This window comes from Zeus faber (genome assembly GCF_960531495.2).
Source record: "Zeus faber genome assembly, chromosome: 17".
Lineage (NCBI taxonomy): Eukaryota > Metazoa > Chordata > Actinopteri > Zeiformes > Zeidae > Zeus > Zeus faber.
This window is the reverse complement of record NC_137204.1, coordinates 11,987,629-12,002,919: the sequence shown is the minus strand read 5'-3', so window position 1 is coordinate 12,002,919 and position 15,291 is coordinate 11,987,629. Positions and strand designations below refer to the sequence as shown.

General features: G+C 39.5%; 1 protein-coding gene across 1 annotated transcript in view; it reads left to right on the top strand.

The window, feature by feature from the left end:
• Positions 1-1,409: 1,409 nt before the first annotated feature.
• myo5b (myosin VB) overlaps positions 1,410-15,291 on the top strand; it is a 36,327-nt gene continuing 22,445 nt past the window's right edge. The window contains exons 1-2 of the mRNA XM_080017450.1: positions 1,410-1,538; positions 13,317-13,427. Coding sequence (XP_079873576.1) covers positions 1,509-1,538; positions 13,317-13,427 — 141 coding nt within the window. The 5' untranslated portion in view covers positions 1,410-1,508. The remainder of the gene's footprint in view (positions 1,539-13,316; positions 13,428-15,291) is intronic.

Below are 15,291 nucleotides of genomic sequence, written 5' to 3'. Positions count from 1 at the left end.
GCAACCCCATAATTCCAGCAGACGTTATTTTCTTTGCAATGGTCTGCTATGTCTGCAATGTACTCTTGGATAAAATCACTCAGGAACCTGGTCCATTGGCATCACAAGTGGATGTATAAATAGGTAAATAAGGCATTATAAATATGTTATTATAGGCCAGGCTTAAAATGCAGCACAAAACCACCAGGGGGTCCTTTGGCTGAAAAATGATGAAAACCACTCCGGTCAAGTCAGAGTCTCAATTAAAATCCAAAACATTAACATACACTCTATTCTCACAATTTCCGATGATCTTTTTGGTACTTAATCCGATTAAAAATAATATTTAGAGAGGTCCCAACACGCACACAGCAAAGGCAGATTGGGCCGTCTATTTGGAATAACGTGGTGTTCAGGTTGTGTCACCAAGGGTGGAGACAGGAATTCACATTTGGCAAATTTAGTGGTTGAACTTTGCCCAATGTGAATCCCTGTCAATCTCGTCTCATTGTGTAAGAAAGAAAATCATCACGCCGGATCAGTTTGTCACAGAGGAATATGCTCGGAATTCGTTGTCGATGGAACACAGCTGATATCACGTTTATCGTGTTTACCGCTTAAGTTCCTCGGGTTAATACCGCTTAATCTTTTCTTTTTTTTGTATTTTATTGTGTAACAGTTACTCTTTCAGGTCTATACCACTTCACATTTTCAGGGTTTACGTCCCATTATCCTGCCATTTTTTATATTTTATGGTGTAACAGTAAATCTTTCCATGTTTACCGTATATTGTTGACAATTCAAGATGTTCAGGTTTATTTTCCATTATCCTGCCATATTTTATGCTCTACAGTTAACTGTGAGGTTTACCCACACTTTTCTTTCTATTTATTCAATTGTTTGTAAGTATTATTGCTTTTCTATCTCTCTCTATCTTTAGCTTCTTATACATTGAAGCCACTGATGAAATACTTGTTTTAATAACTTTCAAAACCTCTCTACAGCTCTATATTCGACTGCATGTGCACTCTGCACTCTGATCGTCTAAAAAATATTGATAGCCTCTATTGCATCAGCAATGTTGCAGCAATGAAGTTCTATCTATGTGTTTCTGTTGTTTTTATTTTTATTTTTTAATCATTCACCAACTCAACGCTGTGATTTTTCCTTAATATTTTGCAGTACTTGTAGGGATACGGTAGTAACTTGAAAAATCATTTGCAGGGTGTTGGCAATGACCCACTGTTTCTCCTTCATCTTTCCAGGGCATTGGCTTCCAACCAGGTGAAGCCAGTCAACGCCCAATACCAGCGGAGGGAGTGGTTTGGGTGTGGAGGTATTAACAGTATGCAAGGTTATTGTTTTGACAGGTTTGAGATGTTGCTCAAGACAAGTCTCGGGCTCCCAAACGCAGCCAGGAAGAAGGAAAATTCAATCCTAAATGGTTGAACAGCCAAGAGTTTTCGAGTGACTCAACCTTTGAAACCCGGCTATACCCAAAGGATCTACTACTGAAAAAGCCTCAGAGGATGACCACGGACTACAACCCTTATTGTAAGGTAACTACTGCATTCGAAGAACCCGAATGAATGGGATGTGTGAAAAAGCTGTATTCATTTTTTAAATATAAATTCTGCTCATGAAATCAGTACAAATTTTTGTATTCTTTTTTTTTGTATTATTATTATTTACCATTATCCTACAATATTTTCAGGCTAAATATATATATATATATAAATGTTTACAGTAGGTTGTTCAATTTGTCATGAAATGATTTAAAGATGATGTCATATTACTAGATAGGCAGTGGGGGGGAGTACCAAAAGTACAAGTGTGTCTTCACTGTACTTCAGTACATCTTTTCAAGTATCTGTAAGTATATTATAAGTAAGTACATGTTTCAAAGACTTTCAACTTTTAGTCCGCCGCATTTCAATCCGGATTTATATTTATATAAATAAACTATATCATATACTATTCTTTACTATTGTTTTTGGTTTTTTTTGTCATAAGGATGAGCAAAATGAACAGTAGGTATTTGGTAAAAGCATTATCTGTTATGTCAGTGTGTAACAAATACTATTCCATTAAGTGCATTCGAGATGGCCTTAAGTAAGAAAATAAAATAACATTTAAAAAAAAGGCTTAGGTTGCTGAGGTTTGGCCATACTTTGGGTGCAGTTCCTCATCCCGGTGGCTCGCCCGACACCTAGTGATGGCGATTCGGGCTCCTTTTAAGTGAGCCCGAATCAGCAATAAGCTCAGCAATAAGAGTCGCCTCTTGCGGCTCCCCGGGCGGCTCTGGATTCGGCGCCACTCCTGGCTTTTCCCAATTCAGGCCGATTTTAGCAGCGTTTCGACCCCCGGGGGGGACTGCACACGCGTCACTTAAACGATTCGATAATTATACTAAACCTTATCATCTCCGGAACGCCATCATTTTACATTGTGTAGGGTATGAAAACCGTCGATAATGCAAAACATCATTTTTACTTTTTCTTTGTCGCGTTGATGGTTCACGAATAACTACCCTGGTGTGGTTGTTTAACAAAAATAGCACAGTACTCATGAAATAGCACGGTTAATACATAAATACGCAGTTCCGTACTGTGTTCTCTGTATTTCTCTATATTTCTGCTCCATTCTAAATTGTTATTTGTCATTCGCCATGAATTTATTATTCCGCATTTATTGTTATACGTAAGTCCGGGGGGAGTGGGGCGCAACACACAAAAGTCTCACCGTGCTTGGCTCTTCGTGTTATTAAATAGGAGTGAGGCGTTTCTGGGTCGTATTCAACAAATACGTGAGAGGATTTGTATTAATTTACCAAAAAACAAAACAAAACAAAACAAAAGAAAACAAGACAAAACAAAACAGAGAAAGAAATCGTCTCTCCGACGGGGGCCGAGTCGTTCGCGACCGACACGTCACCACCCAACACAGTGAACGAACACCGCGGACAGGAAGTAGACGGAACCTTTTCTCTTTTTTTTTTTTTTTTTTTTTTTTTACTTTAAATTGAGCGCTCTACGTTGCAACGACGCGACGGAGGGCCGATCGTGTCTCGTTATTATTATTATTTTTTTTTACTTTTAATTTTTTTTTTTTTCCATTTTAAAACTAAACGTTTTCGGTTCGGCACGTGAGCGCCGGGTTACCTGCCAGGGCGACGCCACCGACGTCATCAGACCACCGCGCACCTTAAGCGGGAACACCTGTGGATGGGGAGGAGAAAACAAAAAGTGGAAGCATCGAAACTTCTGGGCGGCGGCGGCGGGGGGGGAAACAACAACAACAACAACAACCCAAAAAACACCTTTTTCAACTTATTAGAATTTTTTTTGGGGGGGGGGGGATTGAAACTTATTGAGAAGCCACAAACTGTTCAGTCCCCCCCCCCCCCCGCCCCCATGGCACGGCGCTAGTGCGTGTCACAGCGGACCAGCTGGATCATGTCCGTGGACGAGCTGTACACGGAGGTGAGTTGGTTCGGTGGCGGATGTGTCGTTCGGGTTAAAACTACACCTGGTTCAATTTCTGTTCGTGCTCGTGTTGGTGTTGGTGCTTCGAGTTGTTTTTCCGTGTCCGTGCCTATGGGAAACTCGCCGGGACGGAGCGGCGCTCGCCGGGGCGCGATGTGTCGCGGGCAACAGGTGCGACATCCGGGAGCTTCGCCTCCATTGTCTGGTGGCGTGTGAGCGGGGATATGGTGTCGATTAACCGCGATTGATCGCGTACTAAGTCTCCATCGGCTGTAAGTGGTTCGGTTCTCCTGGACCTTCATCGGCTGTTCTACGGTTGTATCCGCATTACTAATGATTGTTTCTCGATTATTGAACGTGTCTGCGGATAGTTGTGCGAGCACTGCCACTCGTCCCTAAATGTCGTCTAAAAGGGTTAGGATGGATAAATGGAAGGTATTCAGCAAAGAAATTATATTTATACAGTATTTATTTCATATTTGCCCTCAAAATATAACCTGTCTATATGCCATTGCTTTATGGCTGTGTTGTAGTAGTGGTAGTAATAATTATTATTGTTATTATTATTATAATATTGTGTATAATATATAATTTTATTCAATAATAATAATTGGAGGTTCTTCAATGTAGGTGCCAGACATTCTAAAAGGAGCCAAACAAACAAAGGGAAAATCAAAAGACCAAGGGTTCATGTTTCGAGGGGAACCGTTCGCCAGCCTTAGCTTCAGTCGATTGGCGCTTTTGTGAGAGGCCCAATTCATCCATTGATTTGTGTTCATATGGTTCAAGCCACATCGATCGCAAATCACAATGAGGATTTTGGCCACAGAGCTCTGGTCTCATTCGGGCTCTCCAGTCAACATGACATGGCCGCCCAGATCTTGGGCACACGAGTCAGTTTGCAAAACGAAACGATTGTAAACAGCTTTATTTCTTTTATAGTCAGTACTATAGATAGTAGTTGCGTTTTTTTTCTTGAAAGAAGTACATTTTTCTTGAATAGTTTTCCAAATATATCATAGTCTATGACCAGCTATCATATATGTAATTACTTATCTGACCCCAAATAGGACAGAGCTTCCCAGTCTCTGGGTTAGGCATAAGAAGGTTTGCATTCAAAAATTTGCATTACCGTACATATCAAACCTTCAATTGTAGTCCTTGATTTTCATTTCGAAAACCTTTTTATCTGGTACCAAAAATAGGTTGCTGAGATGCAGTGGCTTAATTGGGTAATGATTAATTAACTGTTTATAACTACTAAGGGTTACTCAGAGTAGGAATCGATTTACTTGTTATTTTCACCTGATTGTGATTCTGAATCTTTTGCCCCTTAGTTGATCAGTACTTTTTCGTTTTGTACGTTGGTTCTGGAGGTATTACTAATTTTTGTAGTATATTTTAAGCTTTGGATTGCATTTTGAAAGCAATTATTTGCTTATTTTCTGTTTAAATAGCCGTGCGCATTTGAACGGAATTGTAAGACCAGCCCCCCTACCAAAAGCTACGGATAAATAATCCGGCATTTGATTGGTAGCTAGCTTTTCATCCCTGTCATGTCTCAGTACAAAGGGGGAGCCGGGACATAAATGTAGCTTATAAGCTTAGCTTTTAAGTTGACTATCTGCCCGGTAGATTTTCAACATCCAACCTATTCTCTTGAAGCTGAACTGTTCAGCGATTTAGTAACCAATGTCCCAACAACTAATTGTGTTCAGGATTTTTCTTCTATTTTGATTGAGACATCGTCTGGTGGGAGGAACATGACATCATGGCAAAAGACTGAGAGGCACACCTTATTCAGAAAGCAACCTTTGGATTTGTTAGTTTATTGTGTGTCAAGTTCACATTGGTCAATTGTCAAGTCAAGTTTATTTATATAAACCTTAATCAAAGTACAGTCTCAAAGGGCTTCAAAATCCTCATTCTTGTTATTAAATGCCTTGTTGAAATGGACTGTTTCAGTCGTTCATGCTGCCCATGCCTTCCAAGGTTCCAAGGGCCTACTTGATATCCTTCCCTTACCCCCTATGAAGCCAAGTAATCTATAAAGGGGAAGCCAAATCCTCAACATCCATCTGCTTTGTGTTGCACAAGTGAAGTCATCCAATGAATTATCCTTACGTGATTAAATCCTGGATCTACACTATAAGGCACATTTTGAGCAGACGGCTGTTTCTACACATTCACATTATTTACCATGAACCAGCGTAAGCCTGAGATGTACTTCTTTCAACTAGTATATCATGCAGTTGCTACTACTATTCACGCATCCCCATTTTAATAAATCAATGTGACATGAATGCCAGATTTAATTAGTATTGGCGTTGTGGACAACATCTTTTTTTTTTTTTTTTTTTTTTTTTTTTAATCCTGTTAGTCTTTGTTCAGCAGTTGGAATGCCATTGTTGGGAACGGGCTGCAGTTCTTGTGGAGCAGGATTATCCTGAGTCGCCACTAACCTCCTTTGTTGTGGCTGAGGAGGACGGTGGGGTGGTGATCTATTGTCCTACTCAAAGTAACAGTGTCACAGACTGTTTTAATGGTGTGGACCTTGATTAATAAAAACAAAATTAAGAATACCATAGAAATTCCCAGGATTGTAAGAAAGAGAGGCAAATAAACAGCAGTGTTTAGGAAACTTGCTCTGACATATTATTAAGCATTAAGTAGTATTTTTACTAGTTTGCGATTATATAGAAAACCAAATGGTTACATGATCACAAATCCTAAAACTTTTATTATATTTACTTTTCATTCTGCTGGTGTGAAACACTGCTTCATCAGCCACCCACAATTATTATTATTTTAAGATTAGGGAATTTATGTTAAGTTCAGTGTTCAAATTCATGTAATCCAAATTTTGTCCATTGTTGTCCAATTTTTCCCCCCGGGTGGATTTTCTGGGAGCTTCCTTGTTGGGGTGGCAGTTAAGACTAGGGGATGCTGCTGACTTCTATGTGAAATGTGGGTGTGTGAAGCCCTTTGAGACTGTACTGTGATTAAAGGATATAGACTTAAAGGCATTGATCAATTTTGGGCTGTAATGTTATTGAATGCCCCACATAACTCAGCTTATTTTACCCATGCTGTGTTGTGCCATTATGACCAGACATTAGATGTTAAAATTCAGTTCATGTTAAATAAGCCTCTCCCTGCCCACAAATGTTTGTGGGCAAGTATTTGGAAAAAGAAAATACATGTTGACTGTTTAAACAATCTAATGTAGTAGGGTTTCAAGGTTAGACAAAGTAGTTGTCCCAGGTGTAAGTTAAAGTTGCTTATAATTGGTCCTTGATTTTACCGTCAATCATACCAAGAGAAATTGTGCAAATCATACTTATTTTGTAATGTGGATAAACTAAACCAATAAAGTAATCATAGCCTATAGGGTTACATACCCTTTATAACAGAGAGGCTATGTATTGTCCAATTATATTAACATTTCATCCAAAAATACGGTGGTCCATTACAGAACAATTTCTCCTGTTGGCTTATGGGTCTTGATCCTGGACACTGAGATGGAGCGGAAGTGCCAATGTGGTTTTAACACGGGACTCTCCCAGTGAGGCAGTCACACATTTCATGAGAGATGTGCAGAGCAAAGTTTTGAGATATTCACTGAGTTCTGCCGGACACACCTAGTCTTACCTCGGGCTGATGTCATTGTGCTGACACATTGGAGAACAGAACTATGCTTACTGATGTGAAAGGCTGCATTACATGAAGGTCTCTTCACACAGATTTAATACAGCTTTGACTAAACGGGCATTAAGGAGAATTAGAGATGTATAGTTCTCGACGGCCCTTACCCAATAAACTGCTCTCATGTCCAAGACTGAAGAAAAAAATCTTTCCAATATTTGGTAAACCTATCACAGGAAGCTTAGAGAAATTGTCTATTTGTTCTATAATGGGACTTTTAACCTGTGTGTGTGTGTGTGTGTGTGTGTGTGTGTGTGTACGTGCGCGCGCAGTGCTGCTTGAAAGTATGCGAACCCCTTGAGCAGTTTAGATGTTTCTGTTGTTTTACCATGATTTCCTTATTTTATCATCACCATTTTTTATGTATGAAATGTCAGATATGTTTATCAATTGCATGTACTTGTTTAGTGTGACTTGTTTAAGTAGCCCAAAAACTACATGAAACGTGGCATTAGTGTATGTGCAAAAGTAAGTGAACCCCTAGCTGCATTGGTTAAGTCAAGCAGGTAACAGACTCAGGTCAAACACATTTGGGTGCTAAATTAATAATTTAAGCAGACCAATGAAATAAGACATCCATGGGAAAGGATTTGGCCTGCACTTATTAAAAGGGAGAGGAAACCAACCAAACCACTGTGGTCCCATACAAATCAACAATGCCGAGAGGAAAGGAGATATCCAAGGACATAAAGAAGAGGGTAGTGACAGCCCATCAGTCTGGGCTATAAGGAGGGCTATAAGACCATCTCCAAAAGTAAGATGTAAGACAATTAATTTACAAATGGAGGGCCTTCAACATGACAGCAACTCTGCCTAGAAGTGGACGCCCATCAAAACTATCACCCAGAAGCACCAGAAGAATAATAAATCAGGTAGAGGCCAACCCACACATCCTCTAGAGTGTTTCAGACCTCTCAGGTAGCATCTGGGACAAATGTGCATGCGTCTACGATCATACGAAAATTGAATAGCCATGACATTCATGGGCGGGTTGCTAGAAGGCAGCCTCTGCTCTCAAAAAAGAACAAAGCTGCCCGTTTCAACTTTGCCAGAGAGCACTTGGACAAAGCGGAGGCCTTCTGGAAGTCCATTCCCTGGACAGACGAGTCCAAAATGGAATTATTTGGTCACAATCAAAACCACCGTGTTTGGAGAAAAGCCAGCACTGCATATGAAGAAAATAACCTCCTCCCATCAGTGAAGCATGGTGGTGGAAATGTGAAGGTCTGGGGCTGCTTTTCTGCTTCTGGACCTGGACGACTCCATATTATCCAAGGAACCATGTATTCTCAGGCGTGTCAACAAATTCTTGACCAGAATCTCCTGCCATCAGTCAGGGAGTTGAAGCTGGGATGAAAATGGATTATGCAACAAGACAACGACCCAAAGATTTCCAGCAAAACTACAAAGGAATGTCTTCAGAGAAAGAGGATTCGTACTCTGGATTGGCCCAGTCCAAGTCCGGACCTTAATCCAATTGAAATGTTGTGGCAAGACCTGAAGATGTTGGTACATACCAGAAGTCCCTCCAACCTCTCTCAACTGGCTGGGTTCTGCAAGGAGGAGTGGGAGAAAATCCCCATAAGCAGAAGCGAGAGACTGGTTAGCGGTTACAGAAGACGTTTGGTTGAAGTAATGGCTGCGAAAGGAGGAGCCACAAGCTTTTTTACATTACATTACATTTAGCAGACGCTTTTATCCAAAGCGACTTACAATTATTCAAACACCGACGGACGCAGCCATCAGGAGCAATTAGGGGTTAAGTGTCTTGCTCAAGGACACTACAGCATGCGAGCAGGAGGAGCCTGGGATCAAATCAGCAACCTTTAGATCACTAGACGACCAGCTCTACCTCCTGAGGTACCGTCCCCCCACAAGCTACTAATAAAAGGGTTCACATACTTTTGCACATGTCAAATTTTCAGTTTTTGTGAAATAAACCACCTTTTGTTGAATGAAATAATGAAAATATATCTCTTTGTGTGTGTCCATTGTTTGGAAGGTGTGCTTTACAAATTGGGACTTGGATGTATGTTTAATAAGGTTATTTCAATGTTTTTCACAAAAACTGTGACCATGTCTGGGGGGGTTCACAAACTTGTGTGTGTAGTGATTGTTTATTTATTTATTTATTATCTTCACAAATCACATACGGTGTTGTTGTTATGGCGTTGTTATGGCGTTGTACAATCATGCCAGAAAATATTTGGAACCCTTGCCTTTGGTGCATTTTTTAAAATAATTGCACCATTCCTTCTTAGAAATTGTTGAGACCTTAATGTGATCCTGGTGTTGCTTTTGCTGCCTCGGGCACTCTGGCACCCGGCTTGAATCTGTGCGCAGCGCCATGAAATCAGGAGATCGCCATGGCATTTTGGAGTTCAATATTGAACCCATTGTCAGAAAGCAGAGTCTCTGTCCATTCGGAGGACCCAGGAGCTTGGACAATGACCCAAGCCCCCAGGAATGGATTATAACATAACACTGGACTGTTCTGAAGTGGCCAGCCATGAGTCCAGGTCTAAATCCCACTGCGCGCCTGTGAAGAGATCCCAAAACAAGTTTGAGGAAGGCACCCTTCAAATTTGAGAGAACTGGGGCAGTTTTCAGAAGAAGAGTGGGACACATTGCAAAGTGTAGTAATCTAATTTATGGCTAGAGGAACTGTTTGGTTGCTGTTATTTTCTACAAACTCTGCTACCAATTATATAAATAAAGAATAAAATCAAGGGAGTTAATAATTTTGGCAATGTACTTTCGGTTTATTTTATGATTTTAAATTACATTTTTAGTTCTAAGTTTCTATTCTAATTACAATGAAATAAATAGATGATGAGACTAAATACTTATTTCAGAGCACACTGTTTTTTTCTTTCTTTTATGCAAGGGTGCTAATATATTTGGTCATAAGTTCACCAATAAATGTTTGGTCATACAGGTCACGTTTGCTTTGTGTGGTAATGTGTACTGAATGGAATTCCTTTAGTTGACATGGAAGTAAGGGAAGTTGACTTCCCTTCCCCTGCTGGGTGTTACAGTATGTAGCACCGTGACCCCATCTGCGATGAAAACCTGTTAAGCAACTTTCCTTTTACCTGACTCTCTAGCTGTTCAATTCTCTCTTCCCTATTTTTATTTCCCCTTGAACCTCACAGAGTACTGCTTGTCTTGCAGAGTTATTTTAGAATTTATTGGAAGTGTCATCAACATATATATTTTCTTTACTGGTTTTCAGTTCTATGTCATTTTGGTGAGGTTATTCGGTGTTGGAAACTTGTCAAATTTAAAAGTTTATTATAATGTTTGGCAAATCACTCCAGAGGATGTCAAAAACAAAGGAAAGCAGATTAATTCCAAGCTATAAACAAGTGACACTGGCATCGCTCCTTTTAGCCCAGTTTTCATGTAGGCTATTAATAAACAATGGTATGCCTCTGTACTTACAGGAATGTGTCCCCTTTGTGCAAAGCATGTCGCACTGCACAAACACGCAATACATTTGAGGAATATTTTGTGAATAAAGTAAATAAATTGTGGGAACCTGAGAATAGCTATCGAAATAATTATTATTATTATGTTTTTCTTCAAGCAAGCACATGATTAGATGTGTGTAAACAGCCTGATTAACCTTGATGACTCTCGTGAGAACATTTGACTGTCCAGAAAAGGTGGTTTTAGAATAATTACTTTTGTGTGTTTGCTAACCCTTTGATAAAATGGAACGGAGCTATGGCTAAAATGTTAAAGGGTTTTATCCTTACCAAGCATGTCATTGCCCTGTTTATCAACTGATGTCTTGCGTATCTCAAAGTGAACTTTATAGTTTGAACCTTGCGCTGCCATAAACTGCTCAACCAAACGCAATATACAAGTAATCTGTTGCGATTGTAATTGCTTGCGACAGGAGTAGAGCAATGCTATGTAGTGCATGTTGAGTTGCTATTACAATTATAATTATGATTTGTGCAGCAACACTCAAAGGCTTTAACCATTCTTGGTGTGTTGTGTTGCATTGCATATTGGAAGTTAAGCACATAAACATTTTCAAATCACCATGTGCTGTCTTGGCTTATAGAGACTGCAGCTCTCTGTCTGTACTCTGCTGATATATATAACATTAGATTGCCTTTCTGAAGAGTTGCAGCAGAAAAATTAGTTGGCATGATGATGAGGTACTTTTTGTATTTGTATTTTGTATTTTATTATTTTTTGTAAGTGAGCATATGTGCTTTAAGCTACCGATGCCTGTGCACAGCTTTTAAGAATGTGTTTCAACTATTTCAAGTCCCACAAAATAATCCATTAGAGTCAGTGTTTGGAGATTTACTATAGTTGAACATTGTGCTGTTTTTGTATTTACATTAGCAAGGGACCATTGAAGAGTGTAAAGGGAATGTGCTCGTTTGGCAAATGTGATGGAAATTTTGGTTTTGGGTTTGTTTATTTTCAACTCTTAGTAGTTTAATAACCCTAACCTTAAGAGATAATGCTGTGTTTTGTTATACAAATGACTTCCTGCTTTATACCAAACAGATATGCATTGGAGCAACACACTGACAGCATTCTCGCTTTCACTAATTAAATATGAAATATTTTTGGGATGGATGGATGTATCTTTTTTTTTTTTTACCAAGATAAAATTATGAGTTCTGTGTGTCAAATAACCTGTGTGTGCTGGATATTTTGAAACAGACCTGGCGATGTACTCTTCATGCCCCCCCCCCCCCCCCCAACAACGACGATAATTTCATGACGATATTTGAGCGGTACATCGCCCAAGCCTAACCAGCGGAGCCAGTTTGTAAATTAAACATTTATCAAATCCTGTCGCATGTGAGGCAATCTGGTTCCCAGGTTATACGTTTTGTATATGGCCTCAAAATAAATAGACCATATCTTGGACTTAATTTTCATTGTCATTTCTTTTTATGCTCCACCATAATTGTAAGTCCAATAGATTGGTTCTTTGAAAAGGGAAACCACACTTTGTGGCTCACACAGTTAATCAAGCTGTTGTCTTTTTATCTACAAGGATTGCAAATTGGTGGTGTCAGCTCATCTACCTTGGAGTTTAAACTGTGGCGCGTAGGGGCCAAAACACTGCTCAGACTTTACTGTACTGGTCTGAGCCGTAACAGCACAACCTATCTATAGCACACTTCTACATGGGTGTTGGCTAAGCACATGGATAACTATGACACAACACACGTTATCCCTGTAGCCTTTCAAAAAATGAATACACACTCTCTGGCTCACAAGGGGGAGCTTTATGTGGTGGTGCTCGGACATCCTGTCTCTTCAGTCCGTTGTTCTCTACGTCATAGAGGTGTAGAAAGTGATTGTGACAATTGAAATCCCTTGGACCGTAGTTTTACGAAGGTGACTTAAGGTTCTAGACAGAGGTTGATCCACTGCTGTACTGAGGCTTTGAAAGCTATATGCTCAGGCCGATAGCATTGCGTGGCTTTGCCGCTTTGAAAGAGAGTTAATTTATTCTTTCAACCAGTCAGCATCATTTTGACTGTCAAAACAAGTCCAACAACAATGCAAATAAAGAGTCTAAAAGTAAATTTGTGTCTGATTTGTTTTCTCAGCTGTCAATTTCTGTCGAGTAGAGTATAGCTTCACAGGCAATTTAGATTATGAACCTTTTAACTCCTCTGTGCTGAGTCTGCAGCCTAATTCAATCCAGCCCAGATTTCTTTTGTGCATACAATGCTGCTTAAGATGCGTTGAGATATATATATATATATATATATATATATATATATATATATATATATATATATATATATATATATATATATATATATATATATATATATATATTATCTACTTGGCGCGTTATTTGCCAACAGCTCCGAATTGAATGTTAAATATGTTAATTGATTGTTTATAGTGTATATTGGGACTGATCGCTTGAGTAAATTACAATTATGCTTTAATTCAGTCATATCAATTAGATGTGAATGCAACCATTGTTTTAGGCTCTTGTTAAACTTCAGTATAAATATATCCATTCCTTATCATTTCTAATAATTTTGTTCATTGGTGGCAAAGCAATAGTTTTCTGTTTAGTTTTAGACTGTGCAGAGACTGCAAAATAAGACATTGAGAATGAAGTTTTGTGTTATTTTCTTGTTGCAGCGGACCCGGGTGTGGATCCCAGACCCAGATGATGTGTGGAAGGCCGCAGAAATCACCAGAGATTACACAGAGGGACAATCGGTTCTGCACCTCAAACTAGAGGATGAATCGGTAATTTGCCATCCACCGTTATTCTACTAAAAGTCGCCCTTCAGATGCCTCATTATGTACAGAGCCTTGAGTTTTCTTCAGATTGCTTTTTATTCATAGAACTTGGTTTGGTAAACCTGTACGTCAATCATTTATTCATTTCATCCTGTATTCTGCACCTTTTGAAAAGTGTATACACTTATTAAAGCAAATATTATGAACAGGGCGGCACAATGGGAGGATAGATGGCGCTGTAGCCCCACCAAAAGCAAGAAACTACCAGATGTTTGCATACAAAATCCTTTCTGCTTTCTTTTATTTGGCTTCTGTTTCTCCATTTGATCCGGTACAAAAGCGTCCCTAATTGCCATAGCAACATTGGGGCACATGCAATTTTGTGTAAGAAATAGGAAGTGCATGAAAACAGGGTTTTTGATAGTAATGAAAGCTTTAAACTTTTTTTTTTCTTTTTTTTTGATTCGGTTGGTTAAATGCACATTGAGATAGTCAGAAGAGTGAGTCGGCTCTGAGTAGTGAAAGGAATTCTAACGGGGATCATTTAATTCTGTCAAAACGATTTGTTATTGAACTCATTCAGTTAGTTAAATTATAGATTAAATGCCTTGGCCTGTTGTGCCTTGGCCTTTAATTTAATCCTCAGGTAATATTTGTTTGAGCCTTGCATCAGTCGTTTTCAAGCCTGCTGTTTAAATGGGTAAACATGGAACCATTGTCTCATTGGTCACAAAACAAAGCTCTGTCAAAGCAGCTGCATTGCCACCATGAACAGCTTTAGATCCACACTATCCACTAGACAGCAAACTCCCTTTGCGGCGCTTCCATGTTCCTGTGACAGCGTTACCACAACATCACCAATCTGCTGGAATATTGTGAAAGCCAAGAAGGTGCTGCAGAAGGAGACTTTCTCAAAATCAAATGTATGGTTAAATGGTTAATGGTTAATGAAGCCCCCACCTAGCCCTAGATATGTCCCTGAATGTGAAATATCTGCTTATTACGTCCTCTTATATCTTTATAATGATATTGTTCCCTTTGTATTCACAGAACAAACCCAAAGTATATTGAAGAGCTTTTAAATACAGTATCACCCTGACTGGTATACACAGAAGGTTTACAGTAATCTTGCTTTACTCTTTACATGGAATTCTGGCATAGTCAGTATGTGATATTACCATTTGACTTTATTTAAATGTGTGAAGCATTTGAAAACACAAATTTAAGAGTCTTTCTATTACTGTAGAGGCGTTACGATTTGATTAAATTTGTTCTCGATTCAAACATATCTATTTTTTTTTTTTTCAGCACTGACTGCTATGCCATTGTTGTGTCACTTTCACACATAGTTCCCAGTAAATTACAGGAATAACCTGTACCACTAGTGAGTTTCACTATTAACACATGCAGCTACTTTCAGGAAAATTTATGTCTTGCACTTTTTTACACATGCTGTCATATATGCCCCCCCCCCCCAGAGATCCGCTGGTGGGCGGGTGCAGTTTGCATTGAGGGATGCAGCGCAGCGGGCCCCTCCATGGAGCCGACCGCAGCTCGCCCAACGCGAACATAGACCAAATGTCATGAAATTCAGAGCCGCGCGAGTTGCGGTCAACTCCGCGGAGGGGCCCTCTACCCCCAGCGCACACTGCATTTGTTTACCAGTGGATCTTGACCGCCCCAATATGACGACCATGTTGGACAATATTACTCACACAAATACGGGGAGAATCATGAACCTGCTTGTGATTTCGAAGTTGGAAATCAAACGCTCATTTCAATCAATTTTCGATTTCGAATCAGAGTCGTGAGACCCCTACTTTCTATTGAAAAATTACTTTCAGCTGTTTTGACTTATGGTGAATTTGTG